Source organism: Lepidochelys kempii, chromosome 22 (genome assembly GCF_965140285.1).
Source record: "Lepidochelys kempii isolate rLepKem1 chromosome 22, rLepKem1.hap1, whole genome shotgun sequence".
NCBI lineage: Eukaryota > Metazoa > Chordata > Testudines > Cheloniidae > Lepidochelys > Lepidochelys kempii.
The window spans coordinates 17,098,024-17,125,022 of record NC_136401.1 but is presented as its reverse complement, the minus strand read 5'-3'; the positions used below and the strand labels follow the sequence as shown (position 1 = coordinate 17,125,022).

The 26,999-nt window shown below is 53.1% G+C and overlaps 2 protein-coding genes across 4 annotated transcripts; one reads left to right on the top strand and one right to left on the bottom strand.

The window, feature by feature from the left end:
• The first annotated feature begins 711 nt into the window (after nt 1-711).
• On the top strand, nt 712-11,438 carry NHERF4 (NHERF family PDZ scaffold protein 4). Of its 3 annotated transcripts, none has more exons than XM_078849882.1 (10): nt 712-781; nt 2,494-2,521; nt 3,335-3,399; nt 4,582-4,793; nt 5,392-5,578; nt 5,735-5,871; nt 6,570-6,774; nt 7,151-7,347; nt 7,612-7,815; nt 10,473-11,438. In XM_078849882.1, exons 1-10 carry the CDS (start codon nt 766-768, stop codon nt 10,515-10,517), a joined length of 1,296 nt encoding a protein of 431 aa, XP_078706008.1. In that variant the 5' UTR covers nt 712-765; the 3' UTR covers nt 10,518-11,438. The 3 variants fall into 3 exon arrangements, with proteins under 3 accessions (XP_078706008.1, XP_078706009.1, XP_073176793.1); XM_078849883.1 differs by having other exon boundaries at nt 10,404-10,490; XM_073320692.2 differs by lacking the exon at nt 10,473-11,438 and adding an exon at nt 8,691-9,600.
• On the bottom strand, nt 10,439-18,293 carry DRC12 (dynein regulatory complex subunit 12 homolog). The gene is made up of 6 exons (XM_073320700.2): nt 18,229-18,293; nt 17,039-17,119; nt 15,940-16,005; nt 14,537-14,650; nt 12,270-12,400; nt 10,439-11,930 (listed from the first exon to the last, which is right to left on the bottom strand). Exons 2-6 carry the CDS (start codon nt 17,103-17,105, stop codon nt 11,802-11,804), a joined length of 507 nt encoding a protein of 168 aa, XP_073176801.1. The 5' UTR covers nt 17,106-17,119; nt 18,229-18,293; the 3' UTR covers nt 10,439-11,801.
• Nucleotides 18,294-26,999: the final 8,706 nt, after the last annotated feature.

Sequence of the window (26,999 nt, the reverse complement as noted above, 5' to 3'; positions counted from 1 at the left end):
CCCCCCTCATTCTTCTCTTCTGCAGGCTAAACGGTCCCAGCTCCCTCAGCCTCTCCTCATAACTCATGTGTTCCAGTCCCCTAATAATTTTTGTTGCCCTTCGCTGGACTCTCTCCAATTTATCCACATCCTTCTTGAAGTGTGGGGCCCAAAACTGGACACAGTACTCCAGATGAGGCCTCACCAATGTCGAATAGAGGGGAACGATCACGTCCCTCGATCTGCTCGCTATGCCCCTACTTATACATCCCAAAATGCCATTGGCCTTCTTGGCAACAGGGGCACACTGCTGACTCATATCCAGCTTCTCGTCCACTGTCACCCCTAGGTCCTTTTCCGCAGAACTGCTGCCTAGCCATTCAGTCCCTAGTCTGTAGCTGTGCATTGGGTTCTTCCGTCCTAAGTGCAGGACCCTGCACTTATCCTTATTGAACCTGCACTTATCCTTATTGAAGAAGGGGGTGGGGGGTGTTTTAATGGCTGGGGCTGAGAGCCTGAACTCCTCGGTTCCATTCCCAGCTCCGCCACTGACTTGCTGCGTGACCGTGGCCAAGTCCATTCACCCCATGGCCCCCTACTGCTGGGCTGGCTGAGGTGTGACCTGGAGGGGTCAGCCGAGGGGAGCTGTTCTCTCTTGCTGAGACTCATGGGTGCAGGGGAAGACTCCTGTCTTGTTTAAATATTAAACCGGTGCAGTCTTGGAGGAGGCGGGGACACCAGCTTCACCCGCCACTTCACGCTGTACCTTGCACCTTCGCCACAGCCATGAAGGAAAAGCAAAGTAAGTAGCTGAGGCTTATGGCGTGGGTGGGAAGCAGCTGGGGGGAAAGGGGGTTGATTCTGAGGAACCTACCCCACACACATAACCAAGGGCCCGTGGCTTTCTTTACTCTCCAGGTGCTGGGGGCGGGATTGGGTGGCTGCAGGAGTTCTTGGGCGGGGGAAAGGGTCCTGATGACATCCGAAGAGACAGACAACCCTTCATTTGGGAGTTCTAGGCAGCCCCCCAGTTCCATGGGATTGTGGGTTCTCTAGGGCTGGCTTTCTGTGTGGCTTATATTTTGGGGGCCAAGGGCATTATCCCTGACAAGTTACTCTCTGCCCTTTCCCTAAGCACCATTGCCCTCTCGTCCTGCCTCCCTAAAAGCCCAGTCCTGACCCTGAGGACAGTGTGTCCCTGGCTGTGAGCACTGCAGCTCAGGCCTTGTCTCGTACCTCCCTCGCTCTCCATGGCCAGGTTTCTGCAGCAGCAGGCCAGGTTGGGCTGGGTACTAAGTACCCAGTTAAGTGGAGGTGAAGGCTGTGAGGTTCACTCTCCTGCTCAGAAACGCAGAGGTATGTGCCACTGGCGAGAACAGGTCTGGACTGCACCCCCAGAGCTGCCTCCCTGCTGGCTGGATGCCCTGCACTGAGCCTCAGTTAGCCAGAGAGTGGTGGCACCATGCCAGCTATTTCTTGGGGCAGGATCGGGGGGGTCAAATTCCATCCCCTGCCAGCCCCTCCACCCGCAGAGGCCCCAGGTCTCCTTCCGTATCCCCGCTCTCTTACCCACACAACGCATGATCCAGGGCTGCCGGAAGTCATGTTCTTGGCATTCCCCTCTGCTGTGCCATACGGGCACAGGGGAGTAATATTTGATGCTACAGCAGAAGGCAGTACAGCACCCCCTGCCCCTCTCTCTGGACAGTCTGAGTGGAGGGGTGGCCCGGTCAAATTTCAGTGGCGTTAGGCCCTTGCAGCGGGAGCAATACTGATTTAGCAGAGAGGAATGCTGCTTAACCCCCTCTTCCCCACTGGCTCCAGGGCCTATGCAACTTTGAGCAAATGCACAAACCTTGCAGGGGGTGGGAGGGAAGTGTTCACACATGCCCCTGACTCCTTCCCCCTCCCCCCGTAGGCACACACAGTTGGCTCCACAGCAGAGAGCTGGGGCTCAGGAGGCTGTGGTCCTCCAAAATGCATCTGATTCACTGATCCCAACTTGGGTCTCCAGCTGCCTCTCCCCCTCTCTCACCTGGTTGAGGGTGGAGGTGGATGGACCAAAGCTGTGTTGTGCTGTGTGTGCTTGTACACAAGTGCATCTCCGGGGCATCCCCCTCACGTGGGCAAGAAGTAGGCCCTACGGTGCGCAAGGACAAGGCTCCCTCCCCTCCTGACAAACCCAGGAACTGCCATCCACCTGGAATGTTCACTGGGTCCCGCCTGTAGGAAAGGAGGCCCCTGAGCTGTGTTTGTGCCCATCTAGTCTGGGCTCTGCTTACAGCTCCTGGAAGGGGACCAGCCACAAGAGGCTGGGTCGGTGTCCCTGTGGGGGGCCCTGCCTCGGTGAGCGCATGGCAGTGCTTTGGGGCATGTGCTGGGGCAGGGTCTGCTAGCCCCAGGCAGGGGGTGGGCATGTGAATGCAGCCCAGGTGAGGTGATTTGTGCGCCTGCACAATGCAATGTCAGGGCTACTAGAGAGATGGTCTGACCTCAGAGCCTTTTCTTTCGCAGGGCTTGAGGATACCAAGGAGTTAACCCTGTAAGTGCTGAGCTACTCCTGTATACTTGGGTTTTGCTGGTCTCCTTAGGGTGCCTTCCTGGTCCCATGCCAATTGCTTCCTGTGCCTGTGTGTGGGAGTGTGACAAATCCATGGGCATGTGGGACTTCACAGTTCTTGTGGGCTCTTGGGAACTTCTCGGGCACAGTGGGGACCCCCCCCTTGCTCCAAAATCTCTGGCTAAAGGAGAATCTCCCTTAGCTGTTAGCAGTATGGGGGCCATGAGACACAGCTGAGCAGTTCAGATTCAGAGGGAAGTGGTGTCCAGACATGCCAGACACCCATTGCAGTAGGAAGATAGTGCTTCCCATGCAGGACTGGACTCCTGGTCTGCTTCCTCTGGCTGTAGCCAATATTTGATGCTACAGGGAAAGGCGGTACAGCACCTGGCTCGTTGTGCCATGCTGTATGGCAGGGGTGTGAGGAGATTCCTTCCTGACCCCTGACATGATCATCTCATACCCTTAGCTTCCCACGGCCTTGCCCTCCAGTGTCCCATTCAGGTCCCTTTCCCTCCCCTCCATTTCTATATGAACACTGGAGCCTGTGGGCAAGATTCTCCCAAGGAAGGAGACAGCAAATACAGCCCCCTTCTGCCTGCCCCCCCTAACATTTTTGGGCTCCCAACAGGATAGGGCTGGGATTCCCTGCAGCAGGTGCCCAGGCCAGCTGCAGCCCATGTGGCTGGGGTGCGATGTCACGGCACACCGAGCTGGAGTGGGGCCCAGTGAGTCTGGCTGCTGTAGATTGACGTCTCTTACCTATTGTTGTAGATTCTTCTCTTATTGTTTCAGGAAATTTGAATTCAACCCCAAAGACGGGATTGATAACCCAGCCCTATCACTGGCAGAGGACTCCGGTAAGCGGCAGCCCTGGGCTTGCAAACTGACTTAGAAGAAACTAGGCTCAGCAGCATCCCCCCGCCCCTCCAAGGCCAGGCTGGGTGCTGTGTTTGTGTGAGGAGTAGGGTGGGGCGGGGGGGGGGGCAGACATGACCTGTAGAGTGAGACCACCCACCAGCATGTGATCTTGCATAAGTGACTAAAACTGTTCATAACTGATGCTTCTTGGGCACTTCAATTCCGTGTAGAAGGAGAAGGCCCCCGTCCTGAGCCCTCGTGTCTGAGAGAGCTGCCAACAGCCCCTTCCCTCCCCCCACCTCCCGACTTGGATTGGAGACCCTTGCCTGCACTGCACCCACGCCCCTCTGTAACGGGGGGGCAGAGGCCTGGACGGAGGCCAGCCTGCATGCAGTCTCTTTGCTGCTGTCTTTTTGTTGGGGGAGAGGTTCAGTGAGTCTCTTCTTTGCTTCTGGCAAAACCAAACCGAGGGAGACCTGACCCCAATAACCCTCCCCCCATGTACAGAAGGATGAGGTGAAACCAGACAGGGGAAAAGTCCATGCTGGGAGGCAATCACATGCAAGTGCAGCGGGATGCGCATTCCCATGCAGGGAGGCTCACAGGCGCATGTGGGTGCATATGCACCCACAGTGTGACACGAATAGGTACGTGCACAGACACATGACACCCGTATGTGTCTGCATGTACACAGCAACCCAGGCAGGTGCATAAGCACAGGTGGACATGTGTGTGTGCACACGGACGTGTCCTGAGTACAGATGAGCCCAGGCACACTGGGACTTCGGGATGCACCCGGGCAGGTGCACAGCCAAAAGTGGACTCTATCCATATGGTATGAATATGCAGAAGTGCCTGGGACAGATGCACAAAGACACAGGCCGGTACACACACAGGCACGTGAGCATCCAGCTGGTACAAGACTGAGCAGGCCTGGCAATGAGATGGTGCACAGACTAGAATCCCACCTGGCCAGGAGGAGGCAGAATCCTGCCTCTCTGTAGCAAACCTGAATGACTGAGGCTCCCCAGAGGGTGTGGTGCATGGCGGGGGGGGAGGTTACCCCAGTTCATTAATATCTCTACACGCTTACTGATTCCCCACATGCTGCCTACCTATGTCCCCCTCCACAGTGGCAGCCTGGGTACCACGTGGCACTCACAGGCTCTGTTCTCCTTCAGATACAGAAGACGCAGGGAAGCCACGATTCTACCTGCTGACCAAGGGCGATGGGGAGAGCTTTGGGTTCTGCCTACGTGAGGAAGTGGGGTACAAGGGGCACATCATCCGGCAGCTTGCCTGTGGGGGGATGGCCCAGCGCAGGGGCCTGCAGGACGGGGACCGGATCCTGGAGGTGAACGGTGAATACGTGGACAACATGGAGCACTTCAGGGTAAGCCATGGGCAGGGCTGAGCACCGAGGTCTGTGACTAGCACCATCAGCTCAGCCTGGTTAACGGGGGATGAACTGTCATGCGGCACTGGCTGCCCCACACTGTACCCTTCTGACTGTCCATGGTAGGAGCCAGCAGAGACCTGGCATGGGCCTGAGCCATAACATCTGGCTCCAAAACCAAACTCCCCTGGAGCTCCAGTGTATTGGGATCTGGGCTTTGGTTCAAGTCAGTGTCCCATGGGCGGTTGGGTGGCTCCCGTGAAATGAGTTTGCTGGGCCTCAGCTCAATTCCTAACGTCCACAGCCCAGCAACAACCACTCCACCTGGCCCCTTGCCAGCAGCATTAGCCCAAAGCATGAGCAGGCCATGACTGCAGAGCCCCCTTCTCTGTCCGAGCAGGGGCAAGTCACATGGCAGGGCAGGGTTGGGAAGCTTGCTCTGCTGCAGCCCAGGTTCTCCCTGTCCTGTGGCCAAACAGAGGACTAGAGTCTCCAAGACTGTCAATTTAGTACCTTCTGCCAGCACGACATCCCTCCCAAACCCTGTGTCTGGAGCCCCCTGGCCCTGGGCCCATATGCCTGGATTCTTTTGCAGGTGGCGCAGAAGATCAAGGCCAGTGGTAACCAGGTCACTGTCGCAGTCCTGGATGGTAATGCCTACGAAGTTGCAAAAGCCCTTGACAAGAACCTGGCAGAGCTGCTGCCGGGCCACACCAGGCCGCGGCTCTGCCATGTCGTGAAGGACAAAAGTGGCTTTGGCTTCAGGGCTTCAGCTCCAGAAGGTAAAAGAAAACATCAAAACCCTGCCAGTGCTTCCTGTGTGTATATTCCTCTACCTGCTTCCCCACGGCAGGGCCAGCCGGGCCTCCAGGCGCGGGGCGCTTCCCCATGGTGGCTGGGCTTGCCAGCACTATCCCTTTGTTCTACTCTCCATGCAGGTGTGAAGGGCACGTTCCGGCTGTCCGTGACGAGCAACGGCCCAGCAGATAAAGCGGGTGTCCCCTCTGACTCCTGGCTGCTTGAGCTGAATGGGGCCAGTGTGAGGAACTACACTTATGCACTGCTCACCAGGAAGGTACATGCCCAGGCCTAGCGTCCCACTGCCAGGCTGTTCCCCAGGGTGGGGGGCCACCAGGTCGCAGATTGGCCCGAATCTCCCCTCAGGTCCTTGGAACATGTCTGTCAGACACTTGCTGCCTTTTGCCTTACTAGATCCCATTTCCTTCCCTCCCACCCACTCATCACTGAACACCTCTCTGCCCTGCATCAGGCCCCCTTCGTCTGCCTATCCGCTCCCACTCACTATTCCTCAGTCACTGTCCCTCTGTCCTTCCTTCACCTCTCTGTCCTCCTGTCCCCACTTTCCCTCTTCATCTGCTTGTCCCTCCCCCACAGCCTTCATCCTCTTCTCTCCCCCTGTCCTCCTCACAATCACGCCTCATGTAAGGCTGGCAGCGTCTGTCTGTCCAAAGTCACAGATCCGGTCACCTTCTGGCGCCACACTCAGCAGATGGTAGTGGACAGTTCCCTGGGGACACAGGGCCCTTCACCCTGGAGATGCCCCACCAGGTCAATGCCCAGTTCTCTCCACACTCCGTGTTCCGAGTTCTGATGCGTGTGGTGAAGGCACGATGCCTATGACTGTCCATCCCTGCCCCTGGTCTCCAGGCTATTCCATGGCCTATGCCCTGCGGGAGGGTGTCAGGGGGCCCGGTGCTGATTCTAACCAGGCCCACGTGGCTCTCTGTGCGCATGTGTTTCTTTCGGAGCCAGCTCAAGCAGAGTGGCAGCAAAGTGACCCTGCTGGTGATAGATGCCAAGTCGGAGGAGTTCTACCGGCTGCAGGGTGTCAGGGTCATAGCTGCCATGGCCGATGCCGCCACGCTGCCCTTCAAGGCCAGGAAACTGCACATGGTGAAAGGTCCAGATGGCTACGGGTTCCTGCTGAAGGAAGAGAGGGGCAGCTCAGGGAGGATGGGTAAGTCGGCCCGGGATGGGGAGCTAGGGCTATCGGTGCGTATCGTAGAGGTAGAGGCCTGAGCACAGGTCTGGGAGCCCAGAGCTAATGAGTTCTGTTCCTGATGCTGACCCTGACTTCTTAGGGACTTGCCCAAGGTCACCCATCTGCCTCAGTTTACCCATCTGTAAAAGGGGGATATTGTCCCTAATCGCTGCCTGGCGATGAGGACCAATGCATTAGCTGGACGGGGCCAGCCCCACTGTATGGACCCTGTCAGTAAAGAAATTTTAACTTCTCTCTCTCATACTCACAATTTTCCTTTTCTCTCCTCTCCATCTTTCTTTTTTCTTCCTCTCTCTCTCTCTCTCTCTGGGTCCATCCCCCACACATGCAGGCCAGTTCCTGTGTGAGATGGATACCGGGCTGCCAGCCGACAGGGCAGGGATGAGGGATGGAGACCGGCTCCTGGCCGTGAATGGTGAGGGCGTGGAGGGGCTGTGCCACCAGGAGGTGGTGGACATGATCCGCGCTAGCGGCAACCAGGTGACGTTGCTGGTGATTGATCCGGATGGAGACAAATTCTACAGCTTGGTACGTCCCAGCAGGATCGCGGCACAGTGTGAGGGCTGGTGGGCAGCAGGGAGAGATGCCAACCCTGCCCTCTTTGGGGGCAGCAGCCCCACAGGAATTCCTCCCTGGGCACCCTCTGCCATTCAGTGCTGGGTCACTATAGGCCCATGGCCATGTGGGATATCGAGATAGAGGCCTTGGCAAAGCTGACTTCCCGCCTCAGGGATGCTCTCCTCTGGCTCAGGGCCTCAGGAGCTGTGAGCCTCAGGCTGCTTGGTTTTCCAGATGGGGCTGTCCCCGCTACTGTTCTGTGAAGATGGGCACCCTTCATCGGGCACTCACATGGCCTCAGGATCTCATCCCAGCATGCCTCAGCGAAACGGCACACCCATTGGCACGCCCCGCCTCTGCCACCTGGACATGGGGCCGGAAGGGTACGGATTCCAGCTGCAGACCATCACCGACAAGCCGGGGGTCTTTATCACACAGGTAACTCCCCTTGATGCTCCTCACCTCAGTGCCAAGGGTGGGCCAAACAATCTCGGTCAGACTCCGACACACACACATGGAGCCTGAGCTAGAGGCTCCAGATGGCACTGTACTCTGGCATGGGTAGCTCACAGGACTCAGACTCCCTGCCCAGCACCCCTCTCCCCCAAGGCAGAGACTGGGCAGGGAACAGGCCTTTCTGTGTCCCTGGCTGTCCATGCCTGGCATCCTGAGCTGCCTCGCCAACACTGATTTCATTTCCAGCTGGAGGCAATGTTTGGTGGAGGTGAGGGGTGGGGAGTCAGGACACCTGGGTTCTCTTCCCAGTTCTGGGAGGGGAATGGAGTCAGGAGTTATAGCAGAGCTGGAGACTGGGAGCCAGGACTCCTGGGTTCTCTTCCTAGCTCTGGGAAGGGAGTAGTTACAGCAGGGGGCTGGGAACCAGGACTCCTGGCTTCTAGTCCCATTGCATTCACTAACTCGCCCATATGGCCGTGTGTAAAGTGCTGTGGGATTCTCAGCTGGGTGGCACTGGGCAGAATCACCTAGTACGGATATTAGAAGGGTTAGCTGGAAAAGTGGGGCCACCCAGAGCCCGGGGCTGCAGTACAGCTTGCCTGCCCTGGACAATAGGCATAGGAGGCCCTGAATAGACAACACCCCATGCTGGTGGTTGTACAATGCTGAGGCAGCCCGCCTGCCATATTCCAAGGCAGGGAGAACCAGTGACTCCCTCTGCCTCACCCACGGAGCATGGTCAGCATCAAGGGTCTCTGCCCCAGCTCTGTGGCCTGCCCATTGGATTGCACGTCTGAGAAGTTGGAGGGGCAGTGAAGGCTGAGTATTTCCTGAGCGGCATGGCTGCTGTCTCCCAGGTGGCCAGGGGCAGCGTCGGGAAGGGAGCAGGCCTGAAGGAGGGGGACGTGGTGATTGAGGTCAGCGGGAGCAACGTGGAGCAGGAGAGCTACAAAGAGGTGCTGGGGAGGATAGAGGAGAGTAGCCAACAGCTGACGTTGCTGGGGTTGGAGCAGGAGGTGCTTAGGAGCTACAGGGAGATGGGCCTCGCTATCACGGCTGTTGTGCCAGAGGGCTGAGATGCTGCTGCTAGGGTCGAGGCCCTGTTGAGTTCTAGGCAGGTGAATGTGAATAAGGCTGGCCCCAGGCTACGTATTGCCCCAGGCTCCACATCGCCCTGCCAGTGCATTCACCTGGGGTCAAGACTCCACAGAGAAGCCAGAGCAGGAGGAGTCGTATTAGCCTAGGCAGGCCCAAGAGCCAGGCCAGAATGGTTTGGTCTCAAGCAGTGGGGCTCCCTCCCCTGCCTGCCGGGAGATGATTCCAGGGGTGTTCCTGCCTAATGTTCCACTTTCCTTTCCTTAGGGCTTCCCTGCCCTGGGGCCTGTAGCCACTGACAGAGCTGGAGTGCCACAAATGGCCCTGCACTGGTGTGACTCATGTCTGCACCAGCTACACCCAGGGCTAAAACCTCAGTGCAGATAAGGCCTCTGTCACTTCTCTGGGCCTGGGGCTCGCTAACTCTTCTCCCTGCAAGGCGTTTGTGCCCTTCCCATGGCAGGAGCTCTCAACAGCCAAGCTCTTCCCTCCGCACCTGGGATGGTTTTTCATTGCTTGCTCCTCTCTGGCCTCCCTCCAGCTCATCAGTGACTTGTTAGTCAGAACAAATGCAACAGGCCAGACTCTGCTCTGTTGCCTGGCTGTAACTGCCTAAAAGCTAGTTTTCAGAGGAGCAGCCGTGTTTAGTCTGTATTCGCAAAAAGAAAAGGAGGACTTGTGGCACCTTAGAGACTAACCAATTTATTTGAGCATGAGCTTTCGTGAGCTACAGCTCACTTCATCGGATGCATGCCGTGGAAACTGCAGCAGGCTTTATTTATACACAGAGAATATGAAAAAATAGATAAGCTATTCACTTTAGATAAGCTATTACCAGCAGGACAGTGGGGTGGGAGGAGGTATTTTTTCATATTCTCTGTGTATAAATAAAGCCTGCTGCAGTTTCCACGGCATGCATCCGATGAAGTGAGCTCTAGCTCACGAAAGCTCATGCTCAAATAAATTGGTTAGTCTCTAAGGTGCCACAAGTCCTCCTTTTCTTTTTGCGTGTTTAGTCTGTATTCACAAAAAGAAAAGGAGGACTTGTGGCACCTTAGAGACTAACCAATTTATTTGAGCATAAGCTTTCGTGAGCTACAGCTCACTTCATCGGATGCATTCAGTGTTAGTGTAGTTACTCCAACTTACACCATTGTAAATGGGAGCAGAACCCAGGTCAGGAACACCAAGTGAATTTGCTCCTAGCCCCTGGAGTAAATCTAGAGTCACTCCATTATCTTCAGTTGCTCTGGATTTACATGGTTATTAGATTGAGATCAGAGTCCCTGTCTTGCTATCTGGCCCCCAAGTCACATGCGGGGCATATCTGGATGGGGGGAATCCCAGGGGTGACAGAGAAGTAACCAAACTGTATTTGACCCACCCCTGCAAACTGATTCTAAGAACCTCTTCCCTGTACCACATGTCACCTGGAACCCTGATCTCTGCTGCTTCCCCTGTCTCCCTTTGGACAGCCCCTATGCTCAGGGTCTCCAGAAGGGCCATGTAAGTGACTGGTGCTGACCCTTCTCCGTTCCACGCAGGAGCCACGGTGTGAGGACTGGAAGGGACGGAGCCAGTCATTCTAGCCACTCTGTGCTGGACCTGTGGGCTCAGCGCAATCCCAGCTCTGGAGCGGCTACAAACCATGGCCTAGACCAACCCTGGACATGCGATTTTGCACGCACAATAACTTGCACTTTGATTCTTCCCTTGATTTTATTTTCTGGTGAGCTGCTACACCAATCAGCTGATCTTGGGACTTTAAAGCTGCCACTTCTCCTGTGATTGGTCTCAGAGATTAAGGGCTGGCCCAGTGTGGGAGCAGGGACCAGAACAGGTGCGGTCAGTGAAATAAGGAGGTTCAGGGGCCTGCACCTAAGGGAAACCAATCACCCACCTGGCTTTTTATTAACAGACACAGTGGCACCATGTGTAACGGAAGGACAATCTTGTCTCTTCACCCCTTTTGCTGATAGCACTGGCTCTGCCAAGGAGCTGTACCTGGGGGTGCTGCAACAAAGCATGGAGGTTTGGAGATAGTAAAGTTGCTGCATTGGGTCCTAATTGTGGCTTTTACAAGTTAACCTCCCCAGCTGCACAGTTTGGAGAGACGCTGAGGTTAGGGGCAGGAAAACCCTGCCTCCTGAGAGGTTGTGGCACATGGGCTTGGGAGGAAGGGGTGCAATGGACCGGGCTCTCTGTTAAGAATCAAGAATTATCTGGGGCAGGAATGGCAGGGGGGGTCAGCAGTTGCATGGCACGCAGGGGGCAGGGCCCCAAACAGTTACTCCCTTTTCCTGGCGCCTGACCCCCATGGTGTAAGTTCCCAGCTAGCTGAGGATCTGGCCCCTTGTATTGTGCCACGCATAGACCCCCCCTCCCCGCAACCTTCCCTTCTGCAAGCCCCACCCCGCAGCTGCCGTCCATCCCTCCTGCTGTACAGGAGCTGGCTCCCACTTCCTCCTCTTATTCTCATTTTACACAATTAAAACAATTTTAAAAAATTACCGAAGCTGGTTTGAGAAGCAGTGAACCTGGTGGGACTCTCTGGGAAGGAGCAGGATGGGGAGGGAGAGCGGGAAGGGCTGTTCTCAGCAGAGAAGCCAAGGACCAAAGGGGGCATGGAGACTGAACTGTTCTCTCACTGCTAGCTGGGGGGCCCCAGGCCAAGGTGAGCTGGGCCTGGTGTTGAGAGAGCTGCCCTGGGGAAAGAGGACACCAGTCTCCAGGGCTATTGATACAGGTCCTTCCCACAGTTAGGAGAATACCTGCTAGCCCTGCAAGGCAACCCATCACAGCTGCCACTGCTGGGGGGTTAGTGCTTGGGTGGGGTGTCCACACGGCCCTTTTCCCCAGCATAAACCAGGGCCCTAGATCTCCAGGGGATTGAGCCCGAACTCTCGCAGTCTCTCCTTGTGCTCCATGTGCATGGCCGTGGCTTCCTTCTCCCAGCAGCCCTGGGCGGCTGCCAGCTTGGAAAGGACTCTGTCTAGGCTGCCCTGGAGGGAGAGAGCAGAGAAGTAACAGGTGACGAACAGCCGCTAAGGGGGGGCCTCCTCTGGATCAGGCTGTTGGGGGCCTAGTGGGGAGGCTCTGGAACTGGGTGCCTAGATGCTGCAGTGGGGGCACCCTGGGAACACACAGAGTAGATACCAGCAGGTAGCCACTCTTCGCTCTGTGTCTCTGGTTAATTGGAGATAGGACCCCCAGCTTTGTGGAGCAGGGCTGGCAGGTTCCTCTAAGAAGAGGAAGATTCTTCCAGCCCACCCCATGGCCTGCTCCGACAGGGCTCGCCCACCCCACAGGCATGGCGCCAGACCCCTGACACAGCAACTTACGTGCAGGATCTTTTCATACTCTGTCTCCATGGCATCGATTTTGCCCTGCAGCTCTGTGATGGTCCGGTCCTTCTCCCCCAGCACCTGCTCTCTCTCCGCCCGGGCCTGCTGGATAGCCTCACGGCAAGTTGCTGCCAGAGAGGAACACCAGGGAGTGAGAGGAGGAGGGCAGTGGAGTGGGAATGTTGAATAGCTGCAGGGGATGGCAGGCAGCAGAGCCCAGCACCGGGGCCTGGGTAGGAGGTGGAGAATCAGGACTGGCCTCACCTTGAGGGCAGAGGAGCAGGTAAATGCACCACAGCGATTATGTCAATGACAAAGTGCCCTCTGCCCCGGGCACAGGATGCTGGGTATCAGCATCAAATTCTTTGCAATGTATGGAGAGAGACCATCCCTTAAACAGCACCAGAACCAGCCAAGGGGTGAGGAGTTCACCCACGTGGGGTTCAGCAGCATTGAGACCAGAGCACACCTTGGGAAGGGGTTAAGAGGCTTTTCCCAAAAGGGGAGGGGAAGCAGCATGAAACAGTTTTGGGCAGGGAGGAGGGGGGGAGTTCCAACCCCCAGGAACCACACCACCAAAAGCTTCATTGCTATCTGACTGCAGCAGAAGGTGCTTGAGCAGAGAGCCCAGCGGGGAAGGTGGATTCTGCATGCGGGATTTCCCTATGGCTGCTGCATGAGGCGGAGCAGAATCCCCTCGCTCTCCTAGCGCTGCAGGGGCTGTGAGGGGTTGGGGAGGAAGAGATCTTGTCACAGTGGTGTTGACGGAGAGTGCAGGGCTGAGAGGCGCCCAGACTACAAGATCAAAGATGGGATCCCACTTGTTTAGCGTTCCCTTTGGATGGAAGAGGTCCCAGCCTGGATTCCAAGGGCCCCACTAAGCCTACAGGGGAAATGCTGCTGGTCCCAGAGAGAAGCACATTCCCAGAATTGCCATTCAGCAGGTGACAATGTGTCTCAGAAATTCCCTGCTGGCCAGCACGCACATCCCCGCTTCCTGGAGGGCAGAAACATGGCCATGAACTGCCCCACCGGCCTGGGTCACCTCCCTCCATCCCAGAGTGTCAGGCTGTCCTACCGAGCTGCTCCTGGAGCTGCTTCGTCTCAGTCTCCAGTTGCTGTATGCGGGTCTCTGTCTACCGCTGGAGCTCCTGGTACTGCCGGATCATCTCTGAGTGGCCAGGAGCACAAGGGTGGGGAGAGGAAGGTGCCAAACATGGTGACTCTTTGAGAGATACAAAAATGCAACCCAGCGGGCACGCTCCCCTCCTGTCTGTCATAGGCTCTTCTCGGAGCCCATCGCTATCTCCCTTCTGTAATGTTTCGATCCTCACCCTGGGAGGCAGGGCAGGGCTATTACCCCATTTTGGGGGTGGGGAACCGAGGCACAGAGAGACTAAGGGACAGGCCCACGGTCGCACAGGTGGGCTGTGGCAAAGCAGGGGACTGAACCCAGGTCTCAGGTTAACCACTGAACCATCTGTCCCTCCCTGCCCTGCCCTGCAGAGGGTCTCCGTGTGGGAGACCCCTCCCACCAGCACTAAAGGGCAGGAGGGCTGTATGGGCAGAAGAGAGCCCCAGAGGGGAATTTTGCCCATCAGCCTAGCTGCAGGGAGCCAAAGCAGCGTAGGGTTTATATACTGCTCAGACTCCACACCACTGGCTGAGCTTTACCTTCAAGAAAAGGCCCTGGCAGGGGTTAGAGCTGTTGAAGAGGGAAGCGTTTGCTAATGGGAAAGGCCAGTGGAGGCCTTCCACATGAGGGGAGCCCAGATTCCAGACCTCGGGACAAAGGTTAAGGCTCTTGAGTCCACAGCTGGGGGCACATCTGCCCCCGGCTCACAGGGTGCGTACGGCCCAATAGAACCAGGGAGGTGCTGCTCTGTGGGGATGGGTGGAGTGGGATGTGAGGAGCCTCCAAGGGACAATGCAGCTCCACGTAGGGAGGGCTATGAGGGAGCAATGGCAGTGTGTCCACAAGCCCAGTTGTGTTCCATTCCTCTGGGACAATTGAGGGGCATCCACTGGTCTGGAGGGAATGGAGCACATGGCCTTTGGCTGCAGCTGCCTCTGCCTGCCTAGGAGGAACGTTAGGGGTTCAGGCAGCCCTCAAGCTTCGGCCAGTAGCCAGCTGCAGCCGCCCGCTATCATCTCCCAGCCACTTCCCCACCAGGCGGTGCTGAAGAAGCATGGAGGGGTTCCCTCTTAAAGCAGCAGGATGCCACACCCCACAAGCATTAGGCAACAGAGCCCCAGCCCCTCACCTTCGTAAATGTCTTTCTTGTCGTCCCGTGACATCTCCAGCTCCCGCTCCAGCTGCCTCTGCTTGAGTCCTTCACTGTCAGCCTTCACCTGCCTGGCCACGTCCCTCCGGAGGGCTGCCGGGCACGGAGATGCATAGCTCAACAGAGAGGCTGGAACCTACTCCCCTCCCCTGACGTGCTGCCCCCAGGCGGGTACCCGGCAACGTTGCCCCTGGAGTCTGTGAATTTGGGGAAGGGACACACCTACACACTTCCATGTGAGAGCAGGAGTACAACGGGCCACAATACCTGGCACTTCTCTACCATCTTCCGTGCCTCGTGCTCAGGGGGCCGCTGCTAACGGTCATGAACTGAACTTCACAGCACTTGCATTGGAGCCCTCTGGAGCTGCCTGGGATGGTGGTGATTCAGTGCAAGGTACCAGTTGTGATCACAACGTCATGGAGAGAGGGAGGCACTGTACTGCTGGACATGCCATCTTCCGGCACTGATGGAGAACCAAGGTCCTGACCACCTGCGGTCATCAACGGGCCCATGCACTGCTCCCAAGCACTAGGGCTCAGATCCTCAAAGGAATTTAAGCACGTAACGTCCACTGATTTCAATGGGTGTTAGGCACTTAAATACCTCCGAGGATCTGGGCCCAGGTTACTAACCCTGATTGCTTGGTCAAATTCACAGATTCGTTCATTGACTCTAAGGCCAGCAGGGCCCACTGTGATCACCACATCTGAGCTTCTGGCTAGATGGGCCATACAACTTCCCTGTATTAATGCCCGTTTTAAACTGGAGCACATCAAGACTGGGTGTTTTTCTAAAATTCTGGTGAATGAAAAGCAGCCACCGCAACCCTTGGTAAGTTGTTCCCACGGTTAATTACCCTTGGCCAAGTACGTGCTGCTTCCCTGAAGTTCTCCCTTGCAGTTTCAATAGCAATGGGATTTTTTTTTCACTTCCTGTCCTGAGCTGTTGCACAGCATCACTGCACCTCATGAAACAGCGGCTGGGTTCCACCCCAGGGGTGGCTGCATTTCAGGGGTGCGGGAGGGACTCCTAGGCATAACCTATAAAACAGTTTGGAAGGCCTTCAAGTTGAAATGGGCTGGAGAGATATAAACCAATGGGCCTGACTCTGTTCTCACGTACAATGGCAGAACTCACTGACCTCGCTGGAGTTATTGCTGATTTACATTGGTGTAACTGAAAGCAGTACTGGGCTCATTACTATGAAAGCAGACGCTTCTGCAGGGGGATAGTGATTGATCCCATATGGGAAACTTGGTGGCTCCCAGCAGCTGTCTCCCCTCTGAAGGGAGAAAACTCCCCTCAGTCCTATCCTCCACCTGTTACCAGTCCCTGGTGTAGCAGGACACATGTCCTGAGGAAAGAGATGAGGCTTTTACCCAGGTGCTCTTTCAGGATGTCGACCTCCAGGGCTGCTTTCCTGTATTTCTCCTCCACTTCATTTTCTGCAGCAAGCGAGCAAAAGAGAGAATGTTATTGCTGATCTATGCAGAGGATGAGATAAGCTCCAGGTAAGCATGGCCATGCATGGGATTGGAATTCTGGCTCCTCACCCACCCTGCAGCTGGATTTTCAAGGGCTCAGTAACAACAAACAGGGCCAGATTTTCTAAAGATCTCCACTACCATTTAGGCATCTAAATAAGGGCCAGATTTTTGACAGAGCTCAGCCCCCAGTGACTCCTGCTATGATGCTTAGGTCCAGATTCTCAAAACGTCGAGAGCCTGACCTGCACCCTGCAGGAGGGTGCTCTTTGGACAATCTGGCCCACAGCACTCACCTACCCTCCTGCCATGTGAAAGTGAGGAGCAGTTTTGCATTTGAATCAGACTTGCCTCAGTGTAGGAACCAGGGCCTGTGAACGATCCCCTGGGCCACCAGTTGGGAGCAAGCCAGAGCAATGCTCTAACCGTTCCTGTGTCCCTTTTGGATAGGAATGTGTCTGCGATACTCCCCTTGTGGCATGCCTGGGATTACCCAGAACATTTCCCTCGGAATCGGGGGGCTGTATTTCACGGACATTGGCTAAAGCAGGGTCTCCTGGACGTGTAAGTCCTGAGGAGCTCCCTCCAAAAATGCATGCCTAGCAGTCTTCCAGCATCCTGTCCCTACCACACCATGCCATATGGTTCCATTTTAAAGGCCCACGGGGAGAAGTAGGGGCCTGGGAGGGCCACTCTCTTTGATTCCTAGCTTCCGCCTTGCTTGGGAGGTTATTAAACTACTTAGGAAAGGCCCTTCTGTTTCTCATCAGAATGTAGGAGCAGCTGCAACAGCGAGGGCGCAGGGGGAGAGAGGATGAAACAGCACCAGTGCTGTTGTCCCCCTGGGGACTGACACATTCCATCAACAGCGTTCCCAGCTTGAGCTTCCTGGAGCCTGCGGCAAAGCCAGCCTCTGGCCCTGGGAGTGGGAGAAATGGGGACAGAAACAGGGATGGGGGAATCTCCTGGACTGCATGGGGGCCTCCACACGCACCTGCCACATTCTTCTTTTTCTTCTGTTTCCCTCCTTTCTTCCCTTTCCCTCTGTTCCTGGGGGCCATTGTTTGCGTTTTTTCTGCAAATAGAAATTGACAAGGCCTATTAACGCCTGTGCTCTGCGGTCTTCCCCAAGGGCAGCTCAGGGCAGAACTGTCTGTGCTGGCCACTGTTGGAGCTGCGGTAGTGGGCTAGAGAAGCGATCCAATCTGGCAAGTCCTGTGCTGCTAAGATACACAAACTTAAATGTACGTTGTGCCTGGGATCCAGGCATGGTGGGACCACAGCATGCACCCTGAGCCCAGGCTGCACCTCCCAGGGCGTGGGAATGGGGGTCTAGGAACAGCTAAAAGGCTACTCAAAATAAAGGAAAAGTAACTGTCCGTTGACCATTCTGCACTGGTTAAAAGAGACAATTACAGAGCGGGTAGCTGATGTTCCTTCTGCAGTGCAACTAATCTAGCACTCAGAGCCAGGGTAGGGAACCAGTACAACAGTCCTACCGCTAGCCGCAGGAATTTGCTCCAGAGCAATTATCTCTGCATTCAGCCCCCCAGCTCATTGTATCAGTGTAATTATCCCAGCTCTCAGCCCCAGTGCACTGGCTCCAAGGCAGTTCAGTTCTCTTCCATCCCACTTTTAGGCTCTGATTCTGATCTCTCTTGTGTAAACTGAAATAACTCCACTGAAGTCAAAGGATATATTCCAGATCTACACTGCTGTGACACAGCTCGGAATCCAGCCCTTAGAGCTCAGCCCAAGCTCTGTTACACACATTCAGTTGAAAACTTTAGATTGTGCAGCTTCCACAAATGTGGCCTCCCCAGCTCCTCGCAGCCTTCACAGTGGTCTCTCTGCAGTGCTGCAGCACCCTTCAGCCGCAGATCTCAAACCACTTGCTATAAGCTGGGGCCAATGGAGACACAGACAAGGGCAGTGACTCATGTTGGGCCGCAAAGGAAATCAGTCTGGACTAAAATTAGAGTCCTGACTCCTAGACCCTGGCTCTAACCGTTAGAATCCACTCCTCCTGCTCGTCACACGCAAACACTTTTTCCATTTGCTGCCTTAAAAGCATCAGTATTTTGCTTCTATTTTTGATTTCGTAGATCTCAGTGGAGCTCCAAAGGGAAAAAGGCTTTTAAACAGTAATTTCTGCTCAAGATACAATTAACTCCCCCTGAATACCTGGAAGTGAAGAGCTTATTATTTCTTGATATGCTGCAGTTATCCAACAGGAAATGTAACCAACCCTGTGTGAGTAGCACCGGGCAAGCCTATCAGCGGTGAGGAGAACCAGTGGCTTGGTGGCTGGGAGCCTATCCTGGCAGTGCAATACAGGGGCTTTACATTGCTAGGCAGCAGGCCCATTTGCTGCTATGGTGACTAAGGGAAGCTTGGCAGAGATGGACTCCAGCAGGAGGGTTCAAGCACAATCAGGAACTGGCAGATTTGCAGCCAGGCTGCCTGTGAGCAGTCAGAGAAAATGTGTCCTTTACAGCTAGGGCGGTAAAATGGGAGAAGACATGGCAAACACAGTGTCGCACTGTGTCTCGCACACACATACACACTCATACAAACAGTCCAACAACGGCATACCGTGACATGCATCGTCACATGAATGCATAGTCATGCTCACTCAGTCTCGCTCACACACACACTTTCTACAAAAAGAAAAGGAGGACCTTAGAGACTAACCAATTTATTTGAGCATAAGCTTTCGTGAGTTACCGCTCACGTCATCGGATGCATTCAGTGGAGAATACAGTGGGGAGATTTATATACACAGAGAACATGAAACAATGGGTGTTACCATACACACTGTAACCAGAGTGATCACTGAAACACTTTTTACAGTTCAACGTGCAGCATTGGCCCACGGCTCTTGGGGCCTTTAGTGACTGCAGAAATCTCAGAGCAATATTGTGCAGCAGCAGTAATGGAATACAGCCAAATCCTCTAGACCAGAAAGGAAACAGATCTTGAAAGCCACAAAGAGGAACGGCCCTAATATCAAAGCCTAGAGGGATTTTTTATTCAAACTGATCATTCTTGTGCTAAAAGTGGTGGCATTTGCTTTAGGTCTTACACGTAAACACAGCATTGCACCCAGGAGTGGGGTTCCAAAAGAGGTGAACATGCTTTGCTTTCGGTGCAATATGGCCTTGGTCAGGTCACTTCCCCTCTCTACCTTGGTCAGGTCACTTCCCCTCTCTACTGTTTCTCCATGTGTCAAATGAGGATCAAAGTCATCTACCACCCAGGGGAAGCGTGAGGATTCATTAATGTCCATGGCACACTTAGAAGATACAAAGTTCGATGCAATCTGAGCCAGTTCTTTGGCTGGAGTAAGAGCTAGGAGTACTTATGCTGCCTGAGAGTCTGGCTGTAAGTGTATTACCCTCAATAGGTCAAAACCCAAGCCTTTACTCTGGTTTGAAATCACAGAAGTTTTGCCTGAGGTGGGGCTTCAGGACTGAGCCCCACATTTGTTAACTCTGGATGTATTACTTTTGGCAGTGTCCCCTGAGCCACAGCGTAATCACTGCCCCAGAGAATGCAGGAACACTCCATCTCTGAGCTCATTTCCTCCCACCCTCTAGGTGCCTTCCAATCTGCTTGTCTTGGTTTTACGCATAAAGGGCCTGGCTCTCCTCTCTCGTACATCGGTGTCAAGCAGAGTAACTCCATGGACGTGAATGGAGTTACAGCAGGGTAAAGCCAGGGTGAGATCAGAATTCAGGCCTTGGCTCTGTCTAACCAATGGGCCAGATCCCCAGCTGCTGTAGAACGGCCCAGCGGCGCTGATGGTTTTTCACTTGTTGAGGATCTGGCCCAATATATTCTGATCTCACACTGATTTTGTATCAGTGTAACTCCATTCACATCAGTGGAGTAATGACTGATTTACAGCGGTCTAACTGAGAAAAAAACTAGACCCTAACTATTGAATACTTGTGGCACCTTAGAGACTAACCAATTTATTTGAGCATAAGCTTTCGTGAGCTACAGAAGTAGCCTCTTCTCACCCTCCCTTTCCTAGACTGTTACCCTGAGTCTTGGCTTGTTTAGCTTTCATCATAAGCTTTCTGGGGCAAGGAACATGTATTAGTCCATGTCTCCAAAGCACCGTATAAATCCATGGCACTATATCAATAGTCAATAATACTTACAGTGGATGAATACATATATTGACAGTGTATTGAATGCTACTGTAAAGTACTGCAGCAGTTTAATAATTGTACCTAGTGCTTATGTAGTCCTTTTCAGATGTAGATCTCCAGCACTTTACAAGCATCGTGACCGCTATTTTACAAATGGGGAAACTGAGGCACGGATAAGTTAAGTGACCAAGATCACAAAGTAGGTCAGTGACAGAGCTCTACCCTCACTTTAATTCTGGTTAAATGTTAAGACCCTTATTGGAGATCTGAATGATGCCAGAGGCAGATGTGTCAGTAACACAGTCACTCAATGTCTGCAGGGTTTGGGCTCTTTGGGTTAGATCTAAAACCCATTCCAGTCCACAGGAGTCTTTTCATGGATCTGAACGGGGTTTGGATCAGGTCCATTGTGGTCGTTATGTTTTGCTCAACAAAGAGAGCCTAACCCCCACAAGTTCTGTCACTGGGAAGTGGTGGCATCATTGGGTTGCCCCTGACACCCTGTGGTGGTCACATGGGTTTGAATATTAGCCAGAATGCATGAGTATCTAAGGGGAAAAGCCTCAAGAACATGGCACTCAATTAATGTGGAAATATTTGAGTCAGTATAATCCTTAGGAAAACTCTCCCAGGTAATTAAAGCCAGGCCGGGAGTTGCCTGTTCCAGAAATAATTACCAGCCCCCGAAGGGCAATGGAATAAAGTTTGTGAGTTTCATGTTAATGTGCATTGATTTATAGGAGGTTAGCTGGCATATCCCCCCCTGCAACTGAAATGTTTGAAAGCAGTCCATTGGCCTGTTGGTACAATGCATCAGATCAAGAATGAAATGGAATCTTTACAAGGAATGAACATCCCCAGAGCAGAAGGTCAACGTGCGGTTAATGAGAATGAAGTGGTGCTTAGACGGTGAGCTGATCTTCTGGGCAGGGGGAATTTCACTTACGGCAATGAAACCGTTGTAGCTCCAGGTTTGGTGGAAGGAATTGCACAATATGTTGCTGCTGGATAAGCAGTGCACCACCACGCAATGTGTAGGCAACACCTGTGTCAATATAAGGCAATGCAGAGCATGCATGTGAAACATTACTGTGGTATAAGGCAATGGCGACACAATGTGGGCACACAACACAGTGTTGTGATATAACCGAATGGCAGGGAAGTTGTAACCTGTCCTGTAACAGGGTGGCCTGCCCCTTTAAGAACCAGGAGGGCTGCAGCCACTCAACCCTGTTCAGGTCGCACTGCCCTGCTATATGTGTGTGGGGTGTTGGTCTGAGGGGGAAAGCCTAGCAGCTGAGGCTAACTGGGGAGGAGAGTAGATAGACTGTGCCTATGGGGTTAGAAAGTCTCTAGGAGCTATCTGAGGACTGTAGCCTGCCGCAACTCTTTGTAGGAGGGGTGGGGGTAGAGCCCAGGTACCCCTAAGAGAGGCTTTTGAAGCTGAGCCCTGCTGGTAACGAAGAGGGCAGGGGGCTGGGCTAAAGAGTCCTTTGTTTTGTGCTTTTTGTTGTCTTTTGCCTAAGGACTCTGTTACCCTGGAAGGGGTTAGTCTCTCCAGAGGGGCTCTTTTGGCGCCAAGTCACCTAGAGTGGGAGTAGGCTGAAGAGCATGGTGGGGAAGCTGGGGTATAGCAACTCCAATTTCACACTATGGCATGAAAGGGTGCTCTGAGATGGCGTGTCTTGAACACGTCCCTTGTACAAACTATGCAGCAGTACACGTCCTTTCTATCCTGCAGGGAAGTTGCTGCCGCTGCTAACTTGCAAGCCATTTCCACCGTTGCCATGGAATCATTGAATTTCCAAGTGGAGACAGGAAGGTGCTGCTCTGAGTCATTTATTCAGAACACTCCAAAAGTGGACTTTACAAAGACAGAAGAGACCCACATCCCCAGAAAGGACACCATTTAATGTAAGCAAGCACTAGGATGTAAATAAATTATTTATTCAAACTAAGTTGTAAAAACCGGCATTGCCCAGCTTGCCGTAGTTGGTGGGCTTTCCCCCTTAAAGCCTCAGCTTGTGGAGTCATGTTATTTTGGTGAGACTCTCCGTTATTATTTAAAAACAAAAACGAAACTTTTAGACCTTGTGGCTGTGGAGGAAAAACTTCCCTAACACTCCCTTACTGTTCAAAAAACCAGAAGGCAAAGGAAAAAACCCCAATTTTTAAAACAAGCACATGATTTTTTCTGGCTAATTTCATGATTTTTGCTTGCTTGCAATACCGCCCAAAAGTCACCGTTGTACCAGCTTGGCTCTTCTCCCTCATAACTCCCTCTGTGATCTTCCTGGAGTGTTTTCAGTTCTGTTTTGCACATATTCAAACCTGCTCTGCCCTGTTGCAGAAGGGGGTGGGGGAATGAAGAAAGAAGATGTATTAATTCCAGAGAAATTCAGTGCCATTGTGAAATACAGCATCCTAAAAGAAACCAGGGACAGACTCCAGTATGTTGGTTTTAGAACACTTTATTAACTGGCTGTGTTTATTACCGCTGGCATCACTCAGGAGCCATGTCTCCATGGCTGGCTTTTTTGCTGCAGAAGGATTTATTCTTTGGACACAGGTTTGGGAAGCAGTTAGCTTGATTCTCATTCTCAGTGGTGCTGCTGCAAATCAGGAGTGGTAACCCTGTGGAAGTAAACTCTATGGGTTTTTTTCCCGCTGGGAGAAAACTGCTGTGAGATGAGACTCGGGCCTGTGTGCTGTTTCCCTGATGGGATGGGGGGGGGGGGGGCAGGGCGGAGGCAATCACTGAGTCTGTTCTCTGTGGAATTCAGTCATGCACCCAGCACAGGATTTATTAATTTCTTGTTTAAAATGTTACACTTACTGTTTAAGTGTAAAGATACACATTTTATGATATCAGTGAGGACCATACTATGAACTCTCCCACCCCTGGTGACAAGAGTGATCTCATTAGCTTCACTGGGACCACTTGTCCTAATAAGTGCTCACACATAGGACTAAAGTAGTCACAACTTGACCTGGAGTAGGACAGACTTCACACATTTACACAAAGATGGGTGAATCTAGAGGGGCCTGATGCAAAGCTGTTTGACTGCATTGGACTATGGATTACGCACGACGATCCCGATCCTGCAGACCTACCTAACTTTGCTAGCATAAGCAGTCCCACGGGAACTCTGTGTGGGAGCAAAGTTCAGCAGGAGTCAGAAGAGGAGCCAGAGTCTCTTGGGACATGTGTGTTTTACAGCTTGTCACAAGGTAAACCCAAGCGCGGTCATAAAGGTTTCTGTTTGCAGAAGATGCAGGGTCAGTAGTGTCAACGGCTGAAGGCCAGTTTCTATTCTTATACAACGTGTGGGGGTGGGGGGGCAGCGGGAGAGAAACCTCATGAGATCAGAGTAGCAGCCGTGTTAGTCTGTATTTGCAAAAAGAAAAGGAGGACTTGTGGCACCTGTAGCTCACGAAAGCTCATGCTCAAATAAATTGGTTAGTCTCTGAGGTGCCACAAATCCTCCTTTCCTTATGAGATCAGGGAAGTGTATGACTTTAACAAGAATGGCTGAGTATGCTGGTACCATGATCTTTATTCTTTACAGAGGAATGGTCAGAGATAAACACACCAGCAACGCCTGGGGGTCTCAAGGCGCGGGTTCAGTTTAATAGGAAGTAGCTTCTCTAGTCAACAGTTTCCCAAGACAAAGTAAACCTGCAAGCCTTGCATTTCCCACACCCGGTGAGAGACTGCAATCTCCTTGTTCCATTTCCTGACTTTTCTTTACGTATTTACGCTGAAAATTCTCCATTTGAAGAAAAGGGAACCTGGCTTTTTGAAAAAGGGAAATGCTGCTGTGGTGCTATGTCTGTACAATAATTCTGCTTGCTAAAAAGGAAGATGGGGGGAGAGATGGGGTCAACAATAAAACAAGCAAATCCTTTCTGGGTTGTTGCCTTCATAACACAAATATAAATGGAAGGGGATATCTTGCAGCCATAAGCATCAGGGTTTAAACCTTGATTCCCTGGAATGTGCAGGTTCGGATGTTGGAGCCACTTCAGAAGCAGATGCATTGGGAACCAGGTTGTAATAGTGCAAGCCTTCTCTCTGCTCTGCATGGATATTAATGATCCCATGCAGCACTTTTTGGTAGGATGGGCATTTGCTGTGGAGTTCTTGGCCAACATTTCCCCTCCTCCTCCTGGCCTGTAGAGTTCTATGTGCTGACTGTTGCCCTCCACCCCTGAGGTCACTGCATGGTAGTGTGGCTGGTTATATGGGGCTCATGAGATGCTGTGATGGAGTGAAAGGTGCATTACGTGGCGGGGGTGTGTGTGTGTGTCAGCCATTTGTCCCTTGCAAGGGTACGGGGTGTGTCCCACACACAGGCTGGGCGGATAAAAATCAGGATTATTATTTTCAAATTTAAATCAGTGTTTTTACTCACAGGTTGCTAGTTCTCTACTTTCCACTCACTTTGTAGTCAAATTGCTAACATGGATGTCTCATACTTATTCCTTTCATTTTTCTAATTGTTAATACAAGTTCAGGTTTTACATAAATTTATCTTCCTACTAAGAAGTTTCACAGTTAAAATAGTCATCAGTGCTGAAAAAGACAAGTCTGGGCCCTCTAACCTCTGTGAGACTCCCACATAAGCAAATAGCCTGGGCTATATTTGCAACCAACATCACCTTCTAATGTATTAAACTTACCCAGAAAAACTAAGCTGAAATGCACTGACCAGGTTATGCTCCTTCATCAGGATTTGTAGTTTAAAATCAACAGGGCTTATGCTCCCAAGTCACTCAAGCACTCTTGAAAATACTATTTCTGTGTACTTAAATAGGGCTCTTGTTTTGTAAAAGTCAAATAAGAGATCCAGCCACGAGGAGTACTTATTTATTTAAAAAAACAGAACTGATGGTATAGTTAATTAAACTTTAATCTTATGGTGCAATCACATTAGTTTTACAACTGTGGCATCTCAACCTGCCTTTAAAAAATGCATTTGTGATGTTGGCAGATCAGATGCCAAGATCCCCAGGTCTCAACTGAACACTGACAAATATCTGGTTGGAATCAGACTGGCTCAACTGCATGTGAGTATTATTAAAACAGCTATTAGAATTATAAGAATGTGTTTAGTGGTTAGGCTTTATGGAATGTTTGTTAGCTGCTGCCTGGCGTAATCTTAACTATAATATCTCTATCCCATATTGTAAGGTAATATCTGAGTGGTTGTATTGGGAGCCTCTGTGACTGTGTAAATCACCAGACAGGAAAGACACTTTAACTAGTGCGAAGTACTGATCTCCAACAGAAAATGTTACATCCTGCCCAACAGGAAAGGTCCATCAACAGCAAATTAACTATTGGGAGACAATACAGAGGATAAAAGACCTTTGTTGTTTTGCTCTCCCCTTGGTGAAGAGCCATGCATGAGGATTCCTCTTGTCAGCTGAGCTTGCAGCTCAGAGCACAATGGATGGGAGGATAAAACCCCCCAACAAGAAGGAACTATATGCTGCTTGGAATCTGGGTGGCAAGATTTTTTAGCCATCAGCAAGAGACTCCTGGTGCTTAGGCTGGGTTAGCCCTAATGTAGAGCTTGCTTACTATAGAAGCTTCTATTTCATTTTGAAACTTAACATTGTAACTCATTTGAGTGTGTATGTTTAACCTGCTTCAACCTTGTAAATATCTCTCGTTTTCCTTTTCCTTCTTCATTAATCTTTATTATGGGACTGGCTACAAGCATAGGGGCGGGAATTAGGGGTGGTGCTGCTGCACCCCCTGGCTTGAAGTGCTTTCCAGTATAGGCAGGGTTTACAGTTTGGTTCAGCGGCTTTCCGCACCCCGGCCTACAGGCATTGTCTTGGGTGTGAGAGCTGAAGTGCAATTGGCCGGGGGTAAGCGCCTGGTCCTTCAGGAGGGGCTGTAATCTGAGCATTGCTCTGGTTCCTTGTGTGCGGGACCATCTCTCAGGAAGGCAGGCTCCGCTGGGTGGGGGGTAAGAGACTATGCGGGGTGGGGGAGAGAGCGCCTGCGGCTCCCTGGCGGGGCTGCCACAGGGCCTAAGGAGGTTACACTCAATAACCGGCTGGGGGAAGCTCACTGGGGAACTGGCCACCGGGCTGGGGTTTGTGCCCCGGCTCTGGACCGCCTGCCCTGAGCCGCTGCGGGCACCACTACAGCGTTATTTAAATCACCCTGTTCTAAATTGCTCCATCACTGTGCGAAGGGGAGTCTGCCCCTGTTCCCCAGGCCAGGCCAGGCCAGGCCAGGCTGCCCTGCCTCGCTCCCCAGCTCCAGCCCTCCCACTTCCTTCTTTCCCCTCCCTGCCCACACTGATCATGGCCTCCTTTTGGCCTCTACCGCCACAGTGCGCATGCCAGCCGGGTGAGAGCACGCGCAGTGCAAAGCACCGGGAAATGGGGGCGGAGTCAAGGCAAATGAGCTGCCGGCTGGGCGGCTCGTGAGAGGGACGCTCCCTCCCACCCCCGGGCGGTAGCGGAGTGAGCCCTTCCCTCAAAGCGCGCGCCGGGCCGTCTGGGGCAACCAATCATCGCGGGTGCCTCCTTAGCGAGGGCGCGCGCCGGGGCTGCGTCCCAGCCTCCAATTGGCGCGCGTGCTTCCTTCCCGGGGGCGCGAGCCGGGGCCCCTCCCACACCAGCCAATCAGCACGCGGCATTGCGAACCTCTTGGGGCCGGGTCGCGCGCGCCCTCCTTCCGCCCCCCCCCTCCCCCCGCACCGAGGCGCGTCCCCGCTGTCGCCCCAGCTCCTAGTCCGGAACCGCCGCCTCCTCCGTCCCGTTCTCTCCGCC

Bases quoted from the DNA above. Each gene is read 5' to 3' on its own strand.
- NHERF4 (XM_073320692.2), top strand. The intron at 2,522-3,334 runs GTAAGTGCTGAG...TTATTGTTTCAG, and splicing joins GATACCAAGGAGTTAACCCT to GAAATTTGAATTCAACCCCA. The intron at 5,872-6,569 runs GTACATGCCCAG...TTTCGGAGCCAG, and splicing joins ATGCACTGCTCACCAGGAAG to CTCAAGCAGAGTGGCAGCAA.
- DRC12 (XM_073320700.2), bottom strand. From the start codon at position 17,105: ATGGCCCCCAGGAACAGAGGGAAAGGGAAGAAAGGAGGGAAACAGAAG. The intron at 16,006-17,038 runs GTGCGTGTGGAG...CGCTTGCTGCAG, and splicing joins GAAAAAGAAGAATGTGGCAG to AAAATGAAGTGGAGGAGAAA. The intron at 11,931-12,269 runs GTAAGTTGCTGT...CTCTCCCTCCAG, and splicing joins AGTATGAAAAGATCCTGCAC to GGCAGCCTAGACAGAGTCCT.